General features: G+C 44.0%; 1 protein-coding gene across 1 annotated transcript in view; it reads left to right on the forward strand.

Annotated features, from left to right (window-relative positions):
- Positions 1 to 24,945, forward strand: part of LOC143988082 (uncharacterized) — a 44,893-nt gene that overhangs the window by 17,266 nt on the left and 2,682 nt on the right. The window contains exons 4-7 of the mRNA XM_077487348.1: positions 464 to 630; positions 4,667 to 4,952; positions 5,216 to 5,394; positions 15,974 to 16,256. Coding sequence (XP_077343474.1) covers positions 464 to 630; positions 4,667 to 4,952; positions 5,216 to 5,394; positions 15,974 to 16,256 — 915 coding nt within the window. The remainder of the gene's footprint in view (positions 1 to 463; positions 631 to 4,666; positions 4,953 to 5,215; positions 5,395 to 15,973; positions 16,257 to 24,945) is intronic.

Here is a 24,945-nt window from a genome sequence, read left to right on the forward strand (position 1 = left end):
GTCCTTGCGTTCTTCTGATGATTTCTTATTTCCTCTTGACTCTTGCCTTTTTATCCTTCTCCATCTCCTCTCTTGTCCAGCCTCTTTTCATCTCCCTTCCTCTTCTCTCAGTCCCCATCCCCTTTCTTTGCCCAACTGCTCTTTTTGTCCATCTTCTCTCTTCTTCTCCTCTTTCTCTATTTTACCTTCTCTTCCCTTTCCCCTATCCCTTCCTTTCTATTTCCCTTTCCTTCCCCTTTATTTTATCCTATGTCCTCCTTTCAGCTACTTATCTTCCCACCCTACTCCCTACTCCTCTCCTCTGGTCTTTACCATCCTGTCTTTTATTTCTTTTTCCATATTGTTTTTTTCCCCCTCTCATCTTCTCTACTACTAATTTTGCTTCCTTTTGGAAAAATAAAACATGGCCAACAAACTTTTTATTCTCCACGTTTATTGTAATGCTTTTTTTCTGTGTGTGCAGATGTGCGACAGTTTCATCAATACCACTGGGTGGCAGACAGACTTATAATTGCTCTAATATGAAGGGACGATCTGTGAATTTGATCCTACGGGGCAAAACGGGGTATCTCACTTTATGTGAAATTCAGATCTACGGAGTACCTGTGACCGAGGGTGACAGAATTGCAAGTAAGTTGGCCAAAGTTGTACTTTCACCTCACAATCAGGTGATTTTTCTTTCATTTTTTTGTCAAGCCTTTAGCACACAAAGTGGGGCAAAAACCCCTCCAGTGAGGACACAGCCTGCAATAAAAATCTGTAGTGTAGCACTTACTCTCAACAAAGCTGCTAAAATGGTATGGGCCTGGACATAAACCTGAGTCCCCTGGCAATGACTTTTGCTGGACAGCACCCTGTATTATCCTTTGAACAACCCTGCCTTGTTTCTTGACTTCTGCTGAGCCTTGAACTCTTTGTTCCTCCCATGAACTTCCTTATTTAAGCCATGTCTCTGCACTTCCTGTTTGGCAGATTATTCTGTAACGATCAGGGGTCAGGCTCAGAGACCAGTAGCTATAGCAGTAGGGGGACTCCCACCAATCAGCAGGATAGGTATACAAGCAGGTCACCCTGGTGGATGATGCAGGTCCATCTGAGGTATGGAGTCTAAATAGTAACCGGTGTTCACCAGAGCTCCTGATGGTGGAGATGGGTTTTGCTGTGTGTTATTACCAGGTCGACGGCAGGGCAGACAAGAGCGAGATATTGGTTGGATAGTGCATAATAATCTGACAAACAGGAAGTGCAGAGACCTGGCTTAAATCAGGAAGTTCATGGGAGGAGCAAAGAGTTCAAGGTTCAACAGAAGTCAAGGAACAAGGCAGGGCTGCCCAATGGATCAGACAGGGTCTTGTCCAGCATCTCAGGTAGTTCAGTGAGAAGAGCCATTTCCAGACACAGAAGGGGTCCCAGGTTCATCTCCAGGCCCTGACAACTGCCTTCCTAATAGTGACCCACCCTGTAGCTGCACTTAAAAACCCAAAGACCTGCCATTTGTCACCACCAGGATTTATTGGTTATAAAGTGTATTCACTCAATGTGTGAAGAGAGGGCATTGGGCACAGGATACAAGAACAAAAAAAAAAAAAAAAACAACAAACATATCTTATCTTTACATATTAGCAAACTCACAGTGGTTTATTAAGAGAGCCTTCTTCAACAGCAGAGATGATTGTGGCACTAATACTTTAGTAACAGCCCCCCAAGAAAAGATTGGCCCTTTTGACTCTCTAACAGCACAGTCCTTGAATTGTTGAATTTTTGAATGCGGAAACATAAATCCCCATACAATGTCCTCCATCAGCAGCTTCTTCCAAGCTGTCCAGGACACAATACAGCACAGCAAACTCCTCTGAAGATGCTCCAGATGGGCAGCTATCTTCCTATTTCTTGAGCCTCTACCACAGGCCAGGTTTGTATTCTTCAGGCTAAGGTTCAGACCCCTAAGAGAACAAAATTATTTTCATTGAGAGCTTCCTCTCCTGGGCAAAGGCCTAGAAGGCAAAGACCTAACCCTAGAAGAAAAACATGTTTTTATAGGAAATTGGGGAGGAAAAAAAATAAAAATTTTTGGGATAAAAAATAAAAAATGAAGGAACCTTCACACAAAAGACCTCAAAGAAAGGTGTAGGTTCAATTGGACTTTTTAGGCAAGAGAGACCTAACCCTGCTAGGCGAGCACAGCCTTAGGTGGCAAAAAAAAACTTCCAAAATATTTATACTCTCTCTGAGCCCACATCACTGGAATAAACCCATCAGTGACTGGGTAAGGCAGAATAAATATTCATAACCCATTATGCAGAATAAACAATAGCAGCAGGCAGAAGCAATCAATGCCCTGGGCTTTGGTGTGGCCCATTGAACACCAACAAACAAAGCTGAGGCTAACTACATCCTAGATCCAAACATAATGAATTTAATAAGGTACACTCCAGCTTAAGGCACTGTCTCTAGACTAGTAAATGTTACATGTGCACTATGAATTAAACATTAAAAATAAACATGCATAATAACAATGAAAAAACACAAGGTGGAAGTTGTGTCCAAAAACAAGGTAGGCAAAAGCCAAAGAACTAGTCACCAGTATTGCCTTTGGTCTCCTTGCAAATTTTGTGCATTACTGACTTACCATGTCTTGTTGTGCACCACGCCTCTGTGTGGAAGGGGAGAGCTTGCTGAAACAAGACTCTGCTACTTCATATCAGAGCTGCCCCCTGATAATCGGTGGAGGAATGATTAAGAAACATCAGGAGAGGTTCAGAAACCATATATCTACAAGGATAAATGAAGAAGGGATATCCTTTTCAGCTCCTCAAGTATAGCTTCCTCTCCAGCAAAGAAAGCAGTGATCAGTGTGGTACTGACATTAGCAACTCTCACTCCAAATTCCCTGACACTTGCAGTCAGAGCCAGCAATGCCTTAGATGATCTTATACTGCTGTTCTTACGGGTTTGTAGCTACAGAACAGGGTTGTCTAGGCAAGGGAAATAATTCAAGACAAAAGGTATTTTTTTCGGGGTGCTGCTTAGGCACAATCATCATTTCTATATGTTCTCTATAACAAAGCAAATTTGTAGTGTTTGAGATCTTTTGTAGTGTAGGCCAAATGTAAAGCTTACCTACTGTATATTCAAAAGTTAAAAAAGAGTAAATCTCAAATGGAGAGATAGACAGCAATAAAAACAGTCAGGGGTTTCAAACTTACCCCATTCCATTGGCAGGAAATGTATTTATTGCAGTTATGTCCCTGTTTATTGCAGTTATTTACCCTTATTTCCAGTCCCAGTGATCATGTTGTAACTTGGACAGGAAATGAGGGGAAGACTCCTGAACAAGTTCACAGGCATCAACAAAACCCTGACTGAAGTTCTATCCTCTCATTACTTATTTAAAGCTAAAAAAAAAGATTTTGGTATCTGGTTTATGTAAAGTAAATTGATAACACATATTTATATATTTTTGGAAAAGGTTAATTAATGTATTCAGTTTTGAGATCATACACAGAGAAAACTAATAAATACAATGATCATAAGAGATGATTGCCTACAAATTGAAGTTATAAGTCCAAAAATAGGATGCCAATGGCCAGTTTAACCACTTCAGCCCCGGAAGATTTTACCCCCTTCCTGACCAGAGCACTTTTTACAATTTTGTGCTGCTTCAATTTAACTGAAAATTGCGTGGTCGTGCGACGCTGTACCCCCCAAAAAAATCATGTCCTTTTTTCCCCACAAATAGAGCTTTCTTTTGGTGTTATTTGATCACCTCTGTGTTTTTTATTTTTTGTGCTATAAACAAAAAAAGACCGACAATTTTGAAAAATACATTTTTACTTTCTGTTATAATAAATATCCCCAAATCATATATAAAAAAAATGAATGTCTTCCTCAGTTTAGGTCGATATATATTCTTCTACATATTTTTGGTAAAAAAAAATAAGTGTATATTGATTGGCTTGCACAAAAGTTATAGTGTCTACAAAATAGGAGATAGATTTATGACATTTTTATTATGATTTTTTTTTTATTAGTAGTGGCAGTGATCTGCGATTTTTATCGGGACTGTGACATTGCGGGAGACAGATCGGACACTTTTGACACTATTTTGGGACCATTGACATTTATACAGCGATCAGAGATAAAAATAGCCACTGATTACTGTATAAATGTCACTGGCAGGGAAAGGGGTTAAACATTAGGGGGTGACCAAGGGGTTTGGGGCAATTCAAGTGTGTTCCCTCAGCGTGTTCTAACTGTAGGGGTGATGGGGTACCACTGACATGACAGAGATCGATGTTCCCGATGACAGGGAACAGTAGATCTCTGTCATGTTACTAGGCAGAACAAGTAAATGCCTTGTTTACATAGACAGTTCCCTGTTCTGCCTCTCCTTGCCATGATCGTGGGCCGCTGATGGACATCGAGTCCGTGGGACCAGCGGGCACACTCCCGCGGAGCACGGCAAGCGCGCACCCGCTATCCTGCTTTTGCGGACTGAAGTACAGGTACGTCAGTTTGCACAGGTGTGCCATTCTGCCAATGTATAACAGCGTGAACTGGTCGGCAAGTGGTTAAATAACTTTTCTTTAAGCCCAGTATTTCAGTAGTAACAAAAAGATCAATACAGCTTGGCATCATGTAATTATTTAATCTCTTTTTTAAACAGATAAGAATCTTGCCCTTTATGGCCGTGCAACTCATTCCACAAATGTGAATGCTCTGAGCTCAGCATTGAATGTCATAGATGGCAATACAGATCCAATCTACAGCCAGGGGTCTTGCTTCTCTAGTGCCAACCAGCTTTCACCTTGGTTTAGAGTGGATTTGTTAGCAACGTATGAAATTTCCCACATTATGGTGACTAACAGAGGAGACTGCTGTGCTCAGTACATTAACGGAGTAGAAATACTTGTCGGAGACTCCTTGGCCAACAATGGGAACAATAATCCAAGGTGAACTCATTCTTCCCAAAACCTTTCCTACTCCTCATCCACTTTTCCTCCAGCCTCTGCTCTGTTTTCCCCTTCCTCCTCTTCATCTATCTTCTATTTCTCTTCCTACTGCTCATGAACTTATTTTTTCTCCTCCACCTCCTTCTCCACTTTTTTCCACCTTTAACTCCTTCCACTTCAGTTTTCATTCCCTGCTCTCCTATTCTAGTTTAATTGTCTCCTTTGTTTAATAGTTTTTTTTTTTATAAATCCTTTTGATGCAGATGTGTTCAGATCACTTCAATACCACTAAGTGGCACTAACACCTTCCGTTGTCCTAATATGAAGGGACGATATGTGAATTTAATCCTGCGTGGAAAAACAGGATACCTCACATTTTGTGAAATTCAGGTCTATGGAACACCTGTGCCCAACGATGAACACTTTGTCTGCTTAAGAAAAGGTAAACATGAAGATGCAATAGTGTAATATAAGGACCCCAAACATCAAACAACTGCTGTGACACCGGCCCCTACACAGGAGTGTAGTCCATATACACTATATTACTAAAAGTATTAGGATGCCTTTTTTTTACACGCACATGAACTTTATTGGCATCCCAGTCTTAGTCCATAGGGTTCAATATTGAGTTGGCCCACCCTTTGCAGTTATAACAGCTTCAACTCTTCTGGGAAGGCTGTCCACAAGGTTTAGGAGTGTGTCTATGGGAATGTTTGGCCATTCTTCCAGAAGCGCATTTGTGGGGTCAGGCACTGATGTTGGACGAGAAGGCCTTGCTTGCAGTCTTTGGTGTGATCGTATGTACGCAAGACAGTTTCAGCAGAACTCCATCGGAACTCTGTCAGAAAAATGGGGAAAACTGGTCGTGTGTACGCAGCATTACCGCTAGAAATCTTCTGGATATATTTTTGCAGATTATCCCAAAACAAGCATTCCCCATGAAAGGGGAATCTGGCCTAATGTTTTTTGCACAGAGCATCAGCTGACCAATGCTTTAGCCAGAGAATCTTGTGCATGTGTACCAGCAGGAGTGCAAGGTGGGAAGCTTGCTGAATTGAATCATTAACAGCATCTACCGCAAAACATAAGGCCTTTGGTAGGTCCAACCAATCTCTGGCCTGCTCAGCAGGGGGGATCTTAATCCCCTGCTTCATCTAATCCTTTAGGAACTGACACATACCAATAGCTGCCACCGCAGGTTGGGTTACAGTGCCAGCCATAGAAAAGGAAGCTTTAAGCAGAGACTCCAGCTTCTTTTCAGCTGGGTCTCTAAACACCTGAGCATTGTCTACAGGAAAAGTCAGATTCTTATTCATGGAAGAAATGGCTGCATCTATTGCTGGCACACGCCATTCCTTGGTGAATTTCTCCTCCATTGGATAAAGAAGGGAAAACTTCTTGGGGGGAGTAAACAACTTGTCTGGGTGATCCCAGTCAGCATACATACGTTTTTCCAGTAAAGGATGGATCGGGAAGGTATATGCGGCCTGCGGGTATTTTAATGACCCCAAGGAGGGGAGGGAGGATTCGGCCAACTCAGAGGAGGGCAGTTTGTATGCTTTGTGCACAACTTCAGTATAGCACTGCACCTGCAATCTGAGGACCTGAGACGAGGACGGGATCCTTTACTCATCCCCCAACTCATCTGACTGCTCCTGATCCTGGTCCCCAGAAAGATCAACATCGTCATCTTCATCAGATTGTTGGTCGTCTGAAAAGGACCTCAAAGCAGAGGAAGAGGATATACCCTGCTTTCTGCTTCTTTGTGAGGGTGCTGAAATTAAATCAATTAACCTCTTTTCTAGAGCAACCAGTGCTGCTGAAAAAGTCTCTTCAGTGACATGGGAGCTACCAGGTTGGGAGAGGCTGCAAGACCTGACAGGGGCAATGGCTCATCCTGTGCAGCTGCCTTAGGTCTCTCAGGGGAGGCTGGTATCATGCAGGCCCTTCTAGAACCCCTAGATCCAGATTGGTGACACCTTAGTGGTCCTTTTTCCTGCCCCTGAAGTCCTTCTACTGGGAGACATAGTCCTTAACCAGTTGCCGACCGCCGCACGCCGATGTACGTCGGTACAATGGCACGGGCAGGCATAAGGACATACATGTACGTCCCTTGCCTCCCACGGGTCGGGGGTCGGTATTCGTTCGGGAGCGATCCCGGATGAGGGGACGGCCATTCATTCATGGCCACCCCCTCGCGATCGCTCCCGACGAATAGAAATCCCCGGTGACATCACTTCCTCTCCTGTAATGTAAACACAGGAGAGGAAGTGATGTATTCTCTCCTCCGTGTCGGTATTTTTCGTTCCGACACGGAGGAGAGCGGATCAGTAAGTTGCACCAACACTCTACACACACAGTAGAACATGCCAGGCACACTCACACCCCCCCTTTACCCCCCGATCACCTCCCCAATTACCCCTGCCCCCCAGTCACAGTGACACCAATGTCATTTTTTTTTTTTTTTTTGCATTGGTGTCATTTGTGACTGTAATAACTGTTAGGGCAGTTAGAGTTAGCCCCCTTTAGTTCTAATGTACCCCCCTAACCCCCCCAATAAAGGTTTAACCCCGTGATCACCCCCCGTCGCCAGTGTCACTAAGGCTGGGTTCACATTGCAGCGGTTTATGAGAACGAATGTGATTCGCACCGCACTGCAGTGCAAATCACATCCGATCTCTGTGCGATTCGAGTTCAGCCATTCGCCGCACCCGCCACACCCGCCGCACCCGCCGCAAATTCGCACGGGACCCTTTTTTTGGCCCGCAGCAGAATCGGATCGCATGGGTGTTCACACCATGCGATCCGAGTTTGCAGATCGCACTGCGATATGCGAACTGATCTGGGGGTGTCAGTAACATTTCACTGACACTCCCAGCAGTTCGCATAGGGCAGTGTGAACTGCCGCCGGGAGGCATGCGATGCGGGAACCCGCCGCGGATTCGCGGCGTTTCCGCATCGCTCCAGTGTGAACCCAGCCTAATAAGCGATCATTTTTCTGATCGCCGTATTAGTGTCACAGGTGACGCTAGTTAGGCAGGTAGGTATTTAGGTTCGCCGCAGCTTTTTATAGCGCCAGGGACCCCCATATACTACCGCATAAAGCCCCCTGATTGCCCCCTAGTTAACCCTTTCACCAGTGATCACCATATAACTGTTTCAGGTGACGCTGGTTGGTTAGTTATTTTTTTATAGTTTCAGGGCACCCGCCATTTATTACCTAATAAAGGTTTAACCCCCTGATCACCCGGCGGGTGTCATTTGTGACTAATAACTGTTAGGGCAGTTAGGGTTAGCCCCCTTTAGTTCTAAGGTACCCCCCTAACCCCCCCAATAAAGGTTTAACCCCGTGATCACCCCCCGTCGCCAGTGTCACTAAGGCTGGGTTCACATTGCAGCGGTTTATGAGAACGGATGTGATTCGCACCGCACTGCAGTGCAAATCACATCCGATCTCTGTGCGATTCGAGTTCAGCCATTCGCCGCACCCGCCGCAAATTCGCACGGGACCCTTTTTTTGGCCCGCAGCAGAATCGGATCGCATGGGTGTTCACACCATGCGATCCGAGTTTGCAGATCGCACTGCGATATGCGAACTGATCTGGGGGTGTCAGTAACATTTCACTGACACTCCCAGCAGTTCGCATAGGGCAGTGTGAACTGCCGCCGGGAGGCATGCGATGCGGGAACCCGCCGCGCATTCGTGGCGTTCCCGCATCGCTCCAGTGTGAACCCAGCCTAATAAGCGATCGTTTTTCTGATCGCTGTATTAGTGTCACAGGTGACGCTAGTTAGGCAGGTAGGTATTTAGGTTCGCTGCAGCTTTTTATAGCGCCAGGGACCCCCATATACTACCGCATAAAGCCCCCTAATTGCCCCCTAGTTAACCCTTTCACCAGTGATCACCATATAACTGTTACAGGTGACGCTGGTTGGTTAGTTATTTTTTTATAGTTTCAGGGCACCCGCCATTTATTACCTAGTCTCACTAGTGTACCCCTAAATTTAGGGGTGTCTACTTTCCAAAATGGGGTCATTTGGGGGGGGTTTGTGCCATCTTGGCATTTTATGGCCTTCAAAACTGTAACGCCCTTAGAAAGCCTGAAGGTGGTGCTTGGTTTTCGGGGCCCCGTACGCGGCTAGGCTCCCAAAAAGTCCCACATATGTGGTATCCCCATACTCAGGAGAAGCAGCAGAATTAATTTTGGGGTGTCATTTCACATATGCCCATGGCATGCGTGAGCAATATATCATTTAGTGACAACTTTGTGAAAAAAAAAAAAAAAAAAAAAAAGTTTGTAATTTTCCCGCAACTTGTGGCAAAATATAAAATATTCCATGGACTCAACATGCCTCTCAGCAAATAGCTTGGGGTGTCTACTTTCTAAAATGGGGTCATTTGTGGGGGTTTTGTGCCATCTTGGCATTTTATGGCCTTCAAAACTGTAATAGGTAGTGAGAAGTGAACTCAAAAATTTACGCCCTTAGAAAGCCTGAAGGCGGTGCTTGGTTTTCGGGGCCCCGTACGCGGCTAGGCTCCCAAAAAGTCCCACATATGTGGTATCCCCGTACTCAGGAGAAGCAGCAGAATTTATTTTGGGGTGTCATTTCACATATGCCCATGGCATGCATGAGCAATATATCATTTAGTGACAACTTTGTTAAAAAAAAAAAAAAAAGTTTGTAATTTTCCCGCAACTTGTGGCAAAATATAAAATATTCCATGAACTCAACATGCCTCTCAGCAAATAGCTTGGGGTGTCTACTTTCTAAAATGGGGTCATTTGTGGGGGTTTTGTGCCATCTTGGCATTTTATGGCCTTCAAAACTGTAATAGGTAGTGAGAAGTGAACTCAAAAATTTACGCCCTTAGAAAGCCTGAAGGCGGTGCTTGGTTTTCGGGGCCCCGTACGCGGCTAGGCTCCCAAAAAGTCCCACATATGTGGTATCCCCATACTCAGGAGAAGCAGCAGAATTTATTTTGGGGTGTCATTTCACATACGCCCATAGCATGTGTGAGCAATATGTCATTTAGTGACAACTTTGTGTAAAAAAAAAAAATAATTTTTTTTTTTGTCATTATTCAATCGCTTGAGGCAAAAAAATAAAATATTCAATGGGCTCAACATGCCTCTTATCAATTTCCTTAGGGGGTCTACTTTCCAAAATGGGGTCATTTGGGGGGGTTTTGTACTGCCCTGCCATTTTAGCACCTCAAGAAATGAGATAGGCAGTCGTAAACTAAAAGCTGCGTAAATTCCAGAAAACGTACCTTAGTTTGTAGATGTGACAACTTTTGCGCAAACCAATAAATATACAATTATTGACTTTTTTTTTACCAAAGACATGTGGCTGAATACATTTTGGCCTAAATGTATGACTAAAATTGAGTTTATTGGATTTTTCTAATAACAAAAAGTAGAAAATATCATTTTTTTTCAAAATTTGCGGTCTTTTTACGTTTATATCGCAAAAAATAAAAATCGCAGAGGCAATCAAATACCATCAAAAGAAAGCTCTATTTGTGGGAAGAAAAGGACGCAAATTTTGTTTGGGTACAACATTGCATGACCGCGCAATTACCAGTTAAAGCAGCGCAGTGCCAAAGTGTAAAAAGACCTCTGGTCATTTACCAGCAAAATGGTCCGGTCTGAAAGTGGTTAAGCAACAAATCAGAGGTACTACAAGTGCATTAACTGCTGAGCCTAGTCCAGCAAATAAAAATGCCTGCTAATGTGCACAGCCTAATGCTGAGTAGGTGCCTTAGTATGCCTGTATCCAATCCACACTTAGAGGTGCTTACGTGCCCCAAAGCTATCTTCTGTGTCTTCACTGCTGGTTTACAGGCTCTCAACATCTGGGGCCTTTTAAATGATGCTGCCTTGCACCTGCGCAGTAGCAGGCTGTGTAACTAACACGTGCACGCTCACAGGACCACGCCCCCTCCCTCCTCCCTGCCATCTCTGAAGAGAAAAGCGCACTTAGGGGGAGCGGCGTCAGGCTGGGAAGATGGGGAGAGAGGACCTGACTTGGGGGGACCGCCATGAGACCCTGGATAGCTCGGGGCCCCCCTTTGCAACCATTCATGGCAGAGCCTGCAGCTGAAGATGTAAGCAGATCCACAGACTGGTTACACTAAGCTTCGTCCTGGATGGCATGTAAATAAGAACAAAAAAACATGTAAACAGTGCTGCGCAATATATTAAATGTCCATATTCAATAGGAGACAATCCAAAATAGTGCAAGTGGATAGATGAAACGCAGATTGATAAGTCTGATATTCAGTGATCCCTCCACCACATAAATAGATGGCCTCTCGTCTCCAACATTCAACCTCACACAGGTCACTATGCGGTAAATCAATGGTTAAACCCACAGGTCCTTTGTGACTTTGTGACTGTTTGGCACCTGGTGTTATTGATCCACTTGCTTGGCTCTAGCGGGAGTCCCTGCAGGCGCTGCCGGACTGCAGAGGTGGGGAGGCTGCAGCAGGAGGAACTGCGGCCGTCGCCATCGACAGAGTAAGTAAGAACACCAGGTATGTCAGTATACTCCCTCTAGTGACAGAAACAAAAAATACATGCTACTCACAGAAGTGAACTCTGAGATTTTTTTTACAGGATTGACTTCACTTACCTTATCCCCGCCACAGGATTACTGCTGGAGACCAGACAGATCCAGCCTTCAGCCATCACGGTGGACTTTGTTGTGCCAACCTTCAGGGTTCTGGCTTCCTATTTACAGGAGCCTCTTCCCTGGACCCATAAAGCACTCTGCCAGAAAAAACATTTGGGCACTTTTAATACGTGCAACAAAGTGCTGGATCCCAGACTCCAGTCCTCCTAAGAGAGACATTATAGGCAAAACCTCACTCTTCTGCGAGGTCCGGGTACCACCCATTTTGGCATTGTGTTTGGCCTTATTGGATGGATTCGATTGCGTAACTCAATAACCCCCACAGGGGCCCTCAGTAGAGCTTCTTCTTAGCAGATGTTTAACCGTGACCAACACCTTATACACTGGTGAAAGGGGAGGTACTCTCCGTAGGGGAGGGGTTATATAGAGGGGAACTTCCCTTGTAATTAGGGTGTGCCAGTGTCCAATCACCTGGTGGTGAACCATATAACCCACCACTAACCAAACACTGCCATGAAGACCAAGGAACTCTCCAAATAAGTAAGGGACAATGTTGTTGAGAAGTACAAGTCAGGGTTAGGTTATAAAAAATATCCAAATCTTTGATCCTTAGGAGTACCATCAAATCTATCATAACCAAATGGAAAGAACATGCCACAACAGCAAACCTGCCAAGAGACGGCCGCACACCAAAACTCACAGACCATATAGGAGGGCATTAATCAGAGAGTAATACAGAAAAATATATGGCTCCTGCGCTATTAAGGAAAAACAAGCAAATAGATCACGTCTAAAAGGTACTGCACACACCGTATGAGCCAAACAAATCTCATAAATCAGTGAACACGAATAGTAAAATGGTGTTGCGCTCCCAGCGTGAAAGTGCTCAAAAAATAAATAGACAATTAAAAATTATTAAAATTCATGTGATGAGAATCCAAAATAATAAATCATTCAATTCATAGAAAGATATTCAGCTATTGACAGCCTCAATAAATTAACAGTGATCCACTTGAATCAAAACAAGAATATGCAAAACGTGAAAAAACAATTGATGAAAAGAAGTGAATAAATAAATTAAAAAAGATTAGGATAATCAATAAAACTTAAAAATATATACATTTGTGAATATCCCAATACACAGTGAAGTAGGGTCACTAAGGTGAAAGTCCATATAAATAGTGAATTAAAAATCCTCCAAGCAGTAGTGAAGAAACATCATCACACATATGTGGCAAATAGTGTCTCAGTTGAAGTCACGTGACAGTGACGTAACGCGTAGGATAGCAGACGGACACCGGAAGTGATGTTCACATAGGAGCAGGACCGCTCAAACTGATTAAATGTGCAGTAACTTTGGAAATAATGTGAGTAGCCTGTGTTTTAAATAAAATTGTTTCATTTTATACGAACTACTACACCATGGCTGGCTCCGTTCTTGTCTTTTGAATATACCTCTAAAGTTACCCTCCATATCAAGTGCCAGGATAGGAGGAGTAGTGTGATACCGGACCCCCCTTCCTTCTCCCCCTCCTCCCTCTCAGGAGTTTGTGTTTATGCTGTTCACCTTACAGCTGTAAGATAATTATCTAGCACACTCACAGGTCGGTGGACACTTGGATATCACGCACTGGACACTATTTGCCACATATGTGTGATGTTTCTTCAATGCTGCTTGGAGGATTTTTAATTCACTATTTATATGGACTTTCACCTTAGTGACACTACTTCACTGTGTATTAGGATATACACAAATTTATATATTTTTAAGTTTTATTGATTATCCTAATCTATTTTATTTATTCACTTCATTTCATCTATTGTTTTTTCTCATTTTGCATATTCTTGTTTTGATTCAAGTGGATCACTGTTAATTTATTGAGGCTATCACTAGCTTAATATCTTTCTATGAATTGAATGATTTATTATTTTGGATTCTCATCACATGAATTTTAATAATTTTTAATTATTTATTTATTACTTGAGCACTTTCACGCTGGGAGCCAAACCATTTTACTATTCTCATTAATCAGAGAGGCAGCACAGAGATCTAAGGTAACCCTGGAGGAGCTGCAGAGTTCCACAGCAGAGACTGGAGTATCTGTACATAGGATGACAATAAGCCATACGCTCCATAGAGTTGGGCTTTATGACAGAGTGGCCAGAAGAAAGCATTACTTTTAGCAAAAAACAAAATGGCACATTTTGAGTTTGCAAAAAGGCATGTGAGAGACTCCCAAAATGTATGGAGGAAGGTGCTCTGGTCTGATGAGACAAAAATTTTACTTTTTGGTCATCAAAGAAAACGCTATGTCTGGTGCAAACCCAACACATCACATCATCCAAAGAACACCATCCCCACAGTGAAACATGGTGGTGGCAGCATCATGCTATGGGGATGTTTTTCAGCAGTCTGGACTGGGAAAACTGGTCAGAGTTGAGGGGAAGATGGATGGTGCTAAATACAGGGATGTTCTTGTACCACTCTGTGTGTGATTTGAGGCTAGGATGGAGGTTTACCTTCCAGCAGGACAGTGACCCCAAACACACTGCTAAAGCAACACTTGAGTGGTTTAAGGGGAAACCTGTAAATGTGTTGGAATGGCCTAGTCAAAGCCCAGACCTTAATCCAATAGAAAATCTGTGGTCAGACTTAAAGATTGCTGTTCGCAAGCGCAAACCATTCAAGTTGAAGGTGCTCAAGCAGTTTTACAAGGAGGAATGGGCAAAAATCGCAGTGGTAAGATGTGGCAAGCTCATAGAGACTTATCCAAAGTGACTTTGAGTTGTGATAGCCGTAAAAGGTGGCTCTACAAAGTATTGACTTTAGGGGGGTGAATAGTTATGCACATTTACTTTTTCTGTTATTTTGTCCTATTTGTTTGCTTCACAATAATAATAATAATAATAAAAAAAACATTTTCAAAGTTGTGGGCATGTTCTGTAAATTAAATGATGCAAATCCTCAAACAATCCATGTTAATTCCAGTTTGTGAGGCAACAAAACACGAAAAATGCCAAGGGAGGTGAATACTTTTGCATGGCACTGTATATTGATCACCCAGAGGGGATTGTTTTTTTTCTGAATAAAATTGAGCTACTGTGTAAATGCTACTGACAAAGGACAAGCCTAGGTCCTACTAAATGACTTAGTTTGTAATTATATATATATATATATATATATATACATGGGCGTCCGCAGGTAGGGGCATGGGGGGTCAAGTGCCCCCCCCTGGAATCAGGGAAGGGATCTTAAATTCAGCACAGTTGTGTCACTATCAGGGTACAGGCTCCGTTCTTTCCCTATTGGCCATAACCGAGGGCCAATCAAAGGAGAGTAGGAAAGGAAAGCATCATGGGACATGGGACATTACTTATCCTAGGGACTGTACTATGTCTGTAGTCTCTGACCATGATAATGTGATAATGACATTGTCAAAAAGGGGTCGTGCATGGGTGACCCTAAAATGATGCCCCCCCCCCTGAAAAAAGTTCTGCGGACGCCCCTGTGTATATATATATATATATATATATATATATATATATAAATATATACTACAGCATTCAGTTTTCCATGTGTATGTTCCTGAAGAATGGATGAATCCACAAAATGCATAGAGCAATTATATGCCATGTTTTTACACCAACTATATGTTTTATTGATTTAATCATCACTTGTAATATGTGATTTGTATTATTAATGGATAATTGTCATTGCTGTATGTTTATCCTTTGAACAAAATATATTGGTTTTCTTGGTGTACTCATGATTACCCTCATGTAACTTATCACTGAATTCCAATAAATTCAAACTTTTTACACCTGCCTGCTTCATTTAGAGTCCCAACCCCCAGTCCTCCTGTTTGTTTCAATTAGATATGGATGGAGGCAATTAACCTTACCCGGTCACCACCTCATTTAAAGTCCCAACGTTTTTTCTTTTCTTAGTTGATAATATGGTGAATATTGTGATATAAAGTAAACTGTTTGAAAGCCTGAAGTTTGAACCCCAAAGACAGATTGGCTGCACTGACCTCACTTAATGCTTATTTATTCTGGGTTAGTAATGCTGGATAAACTAAATGTTTACATCAGCATGACAGACAATTGGCTAGTGTTTCCAGATACAGATCAGCAATTGCAACCTCCATATTTGGACTTTGTATTAAAAAGAAGATTAATGTAATGTTGTTTATTCACAATGATCATGGCTACCAATAAAAAAGTGTGCTTATCCTTATTTTCTTCTGAAGGCATGTAGTTGAATAAGTATTCATAGTTAACAGAAATTGTCTTTGAAAGTGCTGTATATTAGCTGTAAGATAGTCCAAACATCTATAAAGGTGCCTGGATCCTCTCTAAATATTTTTTCTCCTTTCAACCAGATAACCTCGCCCTTCAGGGCCGCGCAACTCAGTCCTCAACTTTTGAATTTTTAAGCTTAGGAATGAATGCTATAGATGGGAATGCAGATCCGATATTTGGTTCCAGGTCCTGCTTCTCTAGTAAAAATGAACTGTCACCCTGGTGGAGAGTGGATTTATTGGCAAGCTATAAAATATCCCATATAATGATCACCAACAGAGGGGACTGCTGTGCAGAATACATTAATGGAGCAGAAATTCTTATTGGAGACTCACTAACCAACAACGGGAACAACAATGCAAGGTAAGCTTCTACCTGCCCGAAACTCTTTCCAAATTTTTATTTTTTTTCACTTCTTTCTTCATTCTTTCATGTCTACTGCTTTCCCAAAGCTTTTTCTTTGCCCTATCTTTCTTGCCATCCATCTTGCCTCTTTCTCTTCTATCTTCTTTCATATTCTTCTTTCTTTCATATTTCTAGTCTTGTTGTGTCCCACCTGCCCTTTCCTCAACCATATCTTTCTTATTTTCTTCTTCCTAGTCTTGTTATGTCCCCTCCCCTTCCATAATTTTCTTCTAGTTTTCTTCTTCTTTGTCCTGTTTGTATGTTACTTCTTTCTATTTCTGTTGAGACCCTTCCTTTTCTACAGTATATCTTTCTTCTTCTGTTTTTTGTTTAGCTTTTCTTGTTCTGCCCCTCCCCCCTTCCATACCCTTCTATTTCCATGTTTCTTCTTCCTAGTCTTGTTCTGGCCCCTCCTTTTCCATAACAAAACATGCACTAATGGAAGGAGAGGCAGACCAAAGGATAAAAGAGTCACAGCCAATGTGTTTCCGGGGGTCAGAAAAAACCTCCCCTTCATCAGAACTACAATAAAACACAAAATAAAATAAATGTTAATGCGACTAATACAATCATACGTCTAACAATCATAGATTTCATAGAGTTATGATTGTATCAGTCACATTTACATTTATGCTACAACACCAGGGTGCGTATCCCACCTCACAAATAAACTATTGAAAAAGTGTGTGAAAGAATGTATTGTGTTTTTATAAAGGGGTCACCTCAAAAAATGTAAGATGATAGATTACCACGGTGGCCCCAATCTAACCTGGGGTCTTTAATACTGCAAATATCTTTCCTGCTCCTAGTCTGAACAGTATCTCTCTGGCTGTATAAGAGAACTATCTGATCTGCTGGCTTTGCGGCAATCTGTGTATCTGCAGGAGGCTAACTTCAATAGCCTACCTGTCAATACAATAGATAACCTGACAGATACCTATAAACTGTTTATAGTCTGATAAATAGATATCTTTCAACAGTTCTACAGCTCAGCTCAGATAATTGTATCATTGGTGCCCGGTAGTATCTGCTTAGTGTCTTCTATCAAATCTAAAGCTCTGCTCAAGCCAATCTGTCTATAACGGTAGTTCTACAAATGCTACCTTATTATAGATCATATTCCCTCTCTAATGACCATTCTTCATCTCTCATCAAACCGAGGTGCTATACCCCACTCTAGCCATGTATACCCACAACTTAAAAAACTCCCCAAATAACCTGTTTCGCTTAAAATAAAGTTTTGTCAGGGTTAAAGTGCAAAAAATAAAAGAAAGGCCGTGCATATCGCTCAAAAATAACGTGGGCGGTAAAAAAATTATTACCACGTGTCAAATCATAAAATGCCCGATTTGTTTGTTTTCTCTCCTATTTATAGACAACACCTCAAAGATGGCCAATACATCTGTATGTATACATCTGCATGCAACGTCATTTGCATATTGGTGTAATTGCGAATCTATATGCATAATCGCGTAATTGCCTTCACGCATTCGCAACGTTGTTTAATGTCATCTTGTGGAGAGATAGGAGAAGGCACCCTGAGTTGTGTAATAAGAATGTATATGTTATATGAATATTATACACCAACTCAAAAATGTCAGAAAAAGTGCATAAAGAATATTTTTTTAATTTTATTTTATTTTATAAAACCATTATCTTAATTTAATATATTCTTAATTATTCATACATATAGGTATCTAAATATATATGTATTTTATTTACAGGGTATCCAGGTATGAGCTGCGCAGCCTTTTTCATTTTTAATATTGTGTACAAAGGGTAAAAAAGAAAAACCTTCGTTTAACCCATGAGTTGCTCTTGAATTTAATCAGAAGATCCATCTTGCCTCTGCTTTTAACAGTCTTGTCCAGATCCCCTTTTCGAGGACCCTGTTTAATCTGCTCAATCATCCAAAATTTTAAATTAAATAATTGATAGGGATGAGCCAAACACCCCCCGGTTCGGTTCGCACCAGAACTTTCGAACGGACCCCAAATTCGAACGAACTTTAGAACCCCATTGAAGTCTACGGGATTTGAACGTTCGAAAAATTAAAAGTGCTAATTTTAACGGCTAATATGCAAGATACTGTCCTAAAAAGGGTTTGGGGACCTGGCTCCTGCCCCAGGGGACATGGGTCAATGCCTAAAATGTTTTTAAAAATGGCCGTTTTGGCAGGAGCACTGATTTTAATGACGATTAAAGTGAAAAAAATGTGAAATATTCCTTTAAATATGGTGCCTGGGGGGTGTCTGTAGTATGCCTGTGAAGTGCCACGTGTTTTCCGTGTTTAGAACAGTCCCTGCACAAAATGACATTAAACGGAAATAACGCCATTTAAAACTGCTTGCGGTTTTAATGTTATATCTGGTTCCTGCAATATGGTTGAAAATCATTGAGAAAAATGGCATGGGTAGCCCTCCCTGACCATTACCAGCCTATTTGGGTCTTGTACGCATATTAAGGGGAACCCTGTACCCATATTAAAAAAAGGAAATGCGTGTGGCCCCCAGGCCCTATATACTCAGAACAGCAGTATACAGGCGGTGCAAACAAGACAGGGACTGTGTAGGTTTGTTGTGTTAAGTTGAATCTGTTTGTAATTTTCAACTGGTACATTTTTAAAGTGTAGCTCCAGTCAAAAAAACTATTTTTAAGCTTTTTGGAAAACATAGGGAAGGGTTATCACCCCTGTATAATTTGTTTTGTCGTCCATCTTTTTTCATCTCACTTGCTGTTGTCTCCTTCCGTTTGCAAGTAGGAGATGTTTGTAAATTGGATGTTTGAAAGTAGGGGCTATATGCTCTGCAGAAATGGCGGAACAAGGTGTTGGTTTTGCCACAACATTGTAAGCCCTCAAAGTGACTCTTGGTGGGCGCTGGAGCGCCCTGCTGTGAACGATTATATCAAGAATTGTAATTACATGCCATTGTTGAACAGTGGTAGAAAAATTGACCTTTGGTGGTTGTGGTGCTGGTGTCACAACACTATAAGTCGTCACCGTTACTCTGGGTGGGCACAGGAAGGGGCCCTCCTGTGAAATATTATATCAAGAATTGTAATTACATTTCCCTGTTAAACAGGGGCAGAAAAATTTGGTCTTAGGCACTGGTGCTGGTGCCACCACACTGCAACCTCTCCAATATACTCTAGTTTTATTGCAGGAATTAGCCCTGCTGCAAAGCATTGCATCAAAAATTGTAATTAAACGCCCCTGTTAAACAGGGGCAGAAAAATTGGGCCTTAGGCACTGGTGCTGGTGCCACCACACTGCAACCTCTGCCATATACTCTAGTTTTATTGCAGGAATTAGCCCTGCTGCAAGGCATTGCATCAAAAATTGTAATTAAACGCCCCTGTTAAACAGGGGCAGAAAAATTGGGCCTTAGGCACTGGTGCTGGTGCCACCACACTGCAACCTCTCCCATATACTCTACTTTTATTGCAGGAATTAGCCCTGCTGCAAAGCATTGCATCAAAAATTGTACTTAAACGCCCCTGTTAAACAGGGGCAGAAAAATTGGGCTGATGGTATCAACCAGAACCAGAAATGTTCTTCCAACATATCAGCGGAGGAGGAAGAGGATAGACAATCAACATAACAGGACAGTCACTCAGCATCAGCATAGGCAGTCTTGAAGGGATGTGATATTTCAAAAAAACTTATTCTGTTACATCAGCTTCAGGTGCTTGGTAGCTGTGGGTGATCCAAGACTGATTCATCTTGATGAAGGTCAGTCGATCAACTGATTCGGTGGACAGGCGCACCCTGTGATCGGTAACAAAGCCACCAGCAGCACTGAAGGTGCGTTCCGAAAGAACGCTGGATGCAGGACAGGCCAGTAGCTCAATTGCATACTGTGCAAGCTCTGGCCAGTGATCCATCCTCAAGACCCAGTAAGCCAGAGGATTTTCGGTGGGAAAGGTGTCCAAGTCTGACGTTGCCCCTAGGTATTCCTGCACCATGTAAATCAGACGCTGGCGATGGGTGCTGGAACCAATCATACCTTGGGGCTGCGGACTAAAAAATTGTCTGAAAGCATCAGTCAGACGGCCACCTTCTCCACCGCTCCTTCTGACCGATGCCTCAGCAACACGTTGTCCAGGACCAGGAGTTTGTAACCTCCCAGTCTCTGGGAACGCGTTGGACAGACCTTTCTGCAAGGCCTCCCGGAGATGTCTCATCCTCTGCTCCCTCTGCAATGGCAAGATAAGGTCGGCAACCTTACCCTTGTACCGTGGATCAAGGAGAGTGGCCAGCCAGTAATGGTCCCTCTCCTTGATCCGAAGAATACGAGGATCCTTCCGCAGGCTTTGCAGGATCAGGGAGGCCATGCAGCGTAGGTTAGCTGAGGCATTCGGTCCGGAGTTCTCTGGGTCACTAAGGACAACATGATCCGCAGCTACCTCCTCCCAGCCACGTACAAGTCCACGGGTTTCTTGGGACTGTAAATCATCCCTACAAGACTGCTGCTGCTGCTGCTGAGTGCCAGCCTCCACCTCCATGCTGACACAATCATCCTCCTCCTCCTCATCCTCTTCCTGTGTGATGGGTGGCACAGCAGGAACACTGTCTGGATAAAGGGGGCCTTGAGAGGCAAGGAAGTCCTCCTCTTCCTGCCTCTGTTCTGCCTCAAGTGCCCTGTCCATTATTCCACGCAGCGTATGCTCCAAGAGGTGGACAAGAGGTACAGTGTCACTGATGCATGCACTGTCACTGCTCACCTTCCTTGTGGCCTCCTCAAACGGTGACAGAACAGTGCATGCATCCCTGATCATGCCCCACTGGCGTGGTGAGAAAAAACCGAGCTCCCCTGACCCTGTCCTGGTGCCGTAGTCGCACAGGTACTCATTGATGGCCCTCTGCTGCGTGTGCAGCCGCTGCAGCATGGCCAACGTTGAGTTCCATCTGGTGGGCATGTCACATATAAGGCGGTTCTTTGGCAGGTTCAACTCCTTTTGGAGTTCAGCCAGCCGAGCACAGGCATTAAATGATCGGCGGAAATGCACACAGACTTTCCTGGCCTGCTTCAGGACATCCTGTAAGCCGGGGTACCTGCCCAAGAACCGCTGCACCACCAGGTTAAGGACGTGAGCTACACAGGGCACATGGGTCAGTTGTCCCTGTCGGAGGGCGGAGAGGAGGTTGGTGCCATTGTCACAAATCACCATTCCTGGCTTAAGCTGGCGTGGCGTCAACCACCTCTCGGCCTGCCCCTGCAGAGCTGACAAAACATCCGCCCCACTGTGGCTCCTGTCCCCCAAACAAACCAGCACAAGCACGACATGGCATCGTTTTGCCTGCGTACTTGCGTAGCCCCTGGAACGCCTACGAAGCACCGCTGGTTCTGAGGACAGAGCAATGGAAGAGGCCATGGAGGAAGAAGAAGAGGAGGGGGTGGAGGAGAGAGGTGTGTCACAACCAATAGTAGCATTTTGGAGGCGTGGTGGCGGAACAACCTCCAACACTACTGCACCTTGTCCTGCATCCTTCCCAGCTGCCAGAAGAGTGACCCAATGGGCCGTGAAAGACAGGTAACGTCCCTGTCCATGCCTGCTGGACCATGAGTCAGCGGTAATATGCACCTTACCTCTGACCGCCCTGTCCAGCGAGGCAAGGACATTGCCTTCCACATGCCGGTAGAGAGCCGGAATCGCCTTCCGTGAGAAAAAGTGGCATTTGGGGACCTGCCACTGAGGAACCGCACATTGTACAAACTCACGGAAGGGGGCCGAGTCTACCAACTGAAAAGGCAGCAGTTGAAGTGCTAGCAATTTAGCCAAGCTAGCATTCAACCGCTGGGCATGTGGATGGCTGGGAGTGAACTTCTTTCGCCGGTCCAGCAGCTGGGGCAGGGACATTTGCCTGCTATAATCGGACGTGGGTGTACCGCTAGCAGAGTTCCCGGAAGCACTTGACTGTGACACACTAACACACTACACACACTGACAGACTAATTCTACACCTTCATTCCTCTCAGAGCAGGTTTCAGAGAGGACTGAAGGTCTAGTGGGGTTGGAGATGCCAGCTGATGAGGAGCAAGGAGAGGTCCGCTTTGTTCTTTGGTGTGGGTCTTTGAGGTACGCTTGCCAACGAGCTGCATGGCAGGTCAACATATGTCTGGTCAAGCATGTGGTGCCCAAGCGGCTGATGTTTTGGCCACGCAAGATACGCTTGAGACATATGTTGCAAATAGCAGCGGTGCGATCTGATGCCCTCGTCTCAAAAAAGGCCCACACCAAAGAACTTTTAGAATAACGCGCAGAGGCAGCGCCCTGCACAGGCGGAGCTCTGCGGTGTGATTCAGTCGGTGTGCTGCCCCTAAGCTGGCCCCCGGAGGGCATCCTGCCTCCTTGGACATGTGCCTCCTCCTCCTCCTCCTCCTCCTCTCTCCTTCCAGGCACCCACGTGGAGTCAGTGCCCTCATCATCCCCTCCCTCTTCATCGCTGTAGCAAACCTGGCAGTATGCTGCAGCTTGTGGAACATGACTGCCAGATTGCTGTCCTTCTTGAGCATCCCCTCTCTCAGCGCTCACGCTACTGCCTTCCTCTAGCTGAGTGTCATCATCAGAGCCCACAAAACACTGGGCATCCTCCTGGAGCATGTATCCAACACTGTGCTCAAAGAGTTCAGGAGACTCCTCGGGAGGATGTGGTGGGTCTAGGGAAGGAGTCACTGATGATGACATTGAGAGGAGGGAAGACGATGCGTTGGCAGCTGCTTTGCTAGTACCCTGAGACTGGGTGAGAGAGGATGAGGAGGATGAAGAGGGCTTGGTCATCCACTCTACCAAGTCGTTGGCATGTTGCGGCTCAACATGTCCAGCTGCCGAAAAGAAGGACAAGCATGTCCCATGGCCACGTGCTGATGACAATGCACCGCGTCCACGACCAGCACTGTTGTCTCTAGACACAGAGCCTGCTTGCCCTCTTTTATCGGCTCGCGCCTGTCTGCCTCTCCTTGCTGGCCTTCCAGACATGGTAATGGCCTGAAGGGAGTTGGGTAAAAAAGCAGTTGGGTAGTGTATATTGTGCTGGAGGCACACAACACCCACTAACTCCTGCAGATGCCTTTATTATAGAACACCAGAGATAAAGGGGTATATACAGATGTATACTGTGCTGTGCTGGAGGCACACACAACTTCCAATAACTCCTGCAGATGGCAAGTGGTCTCAAATATAGAAGAGCTATGTAGGTGGATATAGCGGTATGTACTGGGTACAGAGCACACAGACAGCACGCACAAGCTCCTAACACTACTGACTGCAAGCTCTATTATAAAAGATAGATCACTAGCTATATAGGTGAGGTGAATATAGCGGTGTATACTGCGGTCAGGGCACGCAGTCAACAACCACTACACAACAGCAAGATCGAAAATCGTCCGAAAACGATCGGTGTGTACTGTGTTGAAGGTACACAGAACACCCACTAACTCCTGCAGATGCCTTTATTATAGAACACCAGAGATAAAGGGGTATATACAGATGTATACTGTGCTGTGCTGGAGGCACACACAACTTCCAATAACTACTGCAGATGGCAAGTGGGCTCAAATAGAGAACAGCTATGTAGGTGGATATAGTGGTATGTACTGGGTACAGAGCACGCAGACAACAACCACTACACAACAGCAAGATCGAAAATCGGCCGAAAACGATCGGTGTGTACTGTGTTGAAGGTACACAGAACACCCACTGCTTCAGACACCAACACACTACACAAGGCCGCCGTGCTGGCGGCCTTATATAGTGTGGGGCATGCACTACATAGCCTGAGCTATGATTGGCCACAGGCATCCTGCCTGTGGCCAATCATGGCTCTCCTCGCTGCTGGCGCTGCGATTGGCCAAGCATGCGGGGTCACAGTGCATGCTTGGCCAATCATGAGCCAGCAATGCACTGCGCCATCGCAGTGCATTGTGGGCCGTGAGCGCCACACGAATTTGGCGCGAATGGACCAAAATGTTCGGACTTCGCCGAACGGACGAACAGCCGATGTTCGAGTCGAACGTATGTTCGACTCGAACACGAAGCTCATCCCTAATAATTGATCACTGTGTCTTATATTGTGCCAGAGTTCTTTCTCTTTTTAGAGTTATGTTACTTATAAGCTCCAAGACACGTAGTCTAAATTGGCGAATTGTCTTGCCAATATATTAGCGAGAACATGGGCATTGAGCAGCATAGATAACTCCTTCTGAGCTACAATTAAAAAATAACTGTAACTGAACCATATCATCATTCTTAGGGTTACAGAATTCCTTGATCGTGGGGACATATATGCATATTGCATATTCCACCTTGCAATGGCCGCATTTGAAACAGTCTTTTGGCTGTTCAGGCAGCCGGGTAGAATGTCTTTTAGAGAGAAAAAGATGGCAGTAGCAGAGTCTGCTACTGCCATCTTTTTCTCTCTGATATGCTGTATTACCCATCTTGGAAATGTGAGTTTTAGCCATATTTTTATTAAAGAGTTTTTTAAAAACGTTATTATGCCATGTTGGCTTTATTTTTTCATTCCCCATGCCTGAGTTGTTGTCGGACTTGTACTTGAGGAATTCTTACTTCATCTAGTCGTTTGTTGGAGTCGCAAATGCCATGATCGGTATATCCATTACACTGGCTGAGATCACAAGCTTTG

This window comes from Lithobates pipiens, unplaced genomic scaffold, assembly GCF_037356315.1.
Source record: "Lithobates pipiens isolate NorthernLeopardFrog02 unplaced genomic scaffold, aLitPip1_a1.2 Scaffold_18, whole genome shotgun sequence".
In the NCBI taxonomy this organism is placed as follows: domain Eukaryota; kingdom Metazoa; phylum Chordata; class Amphibia; order Anura; family Ranidae; genus Lithobates; species Lithobates pipiens.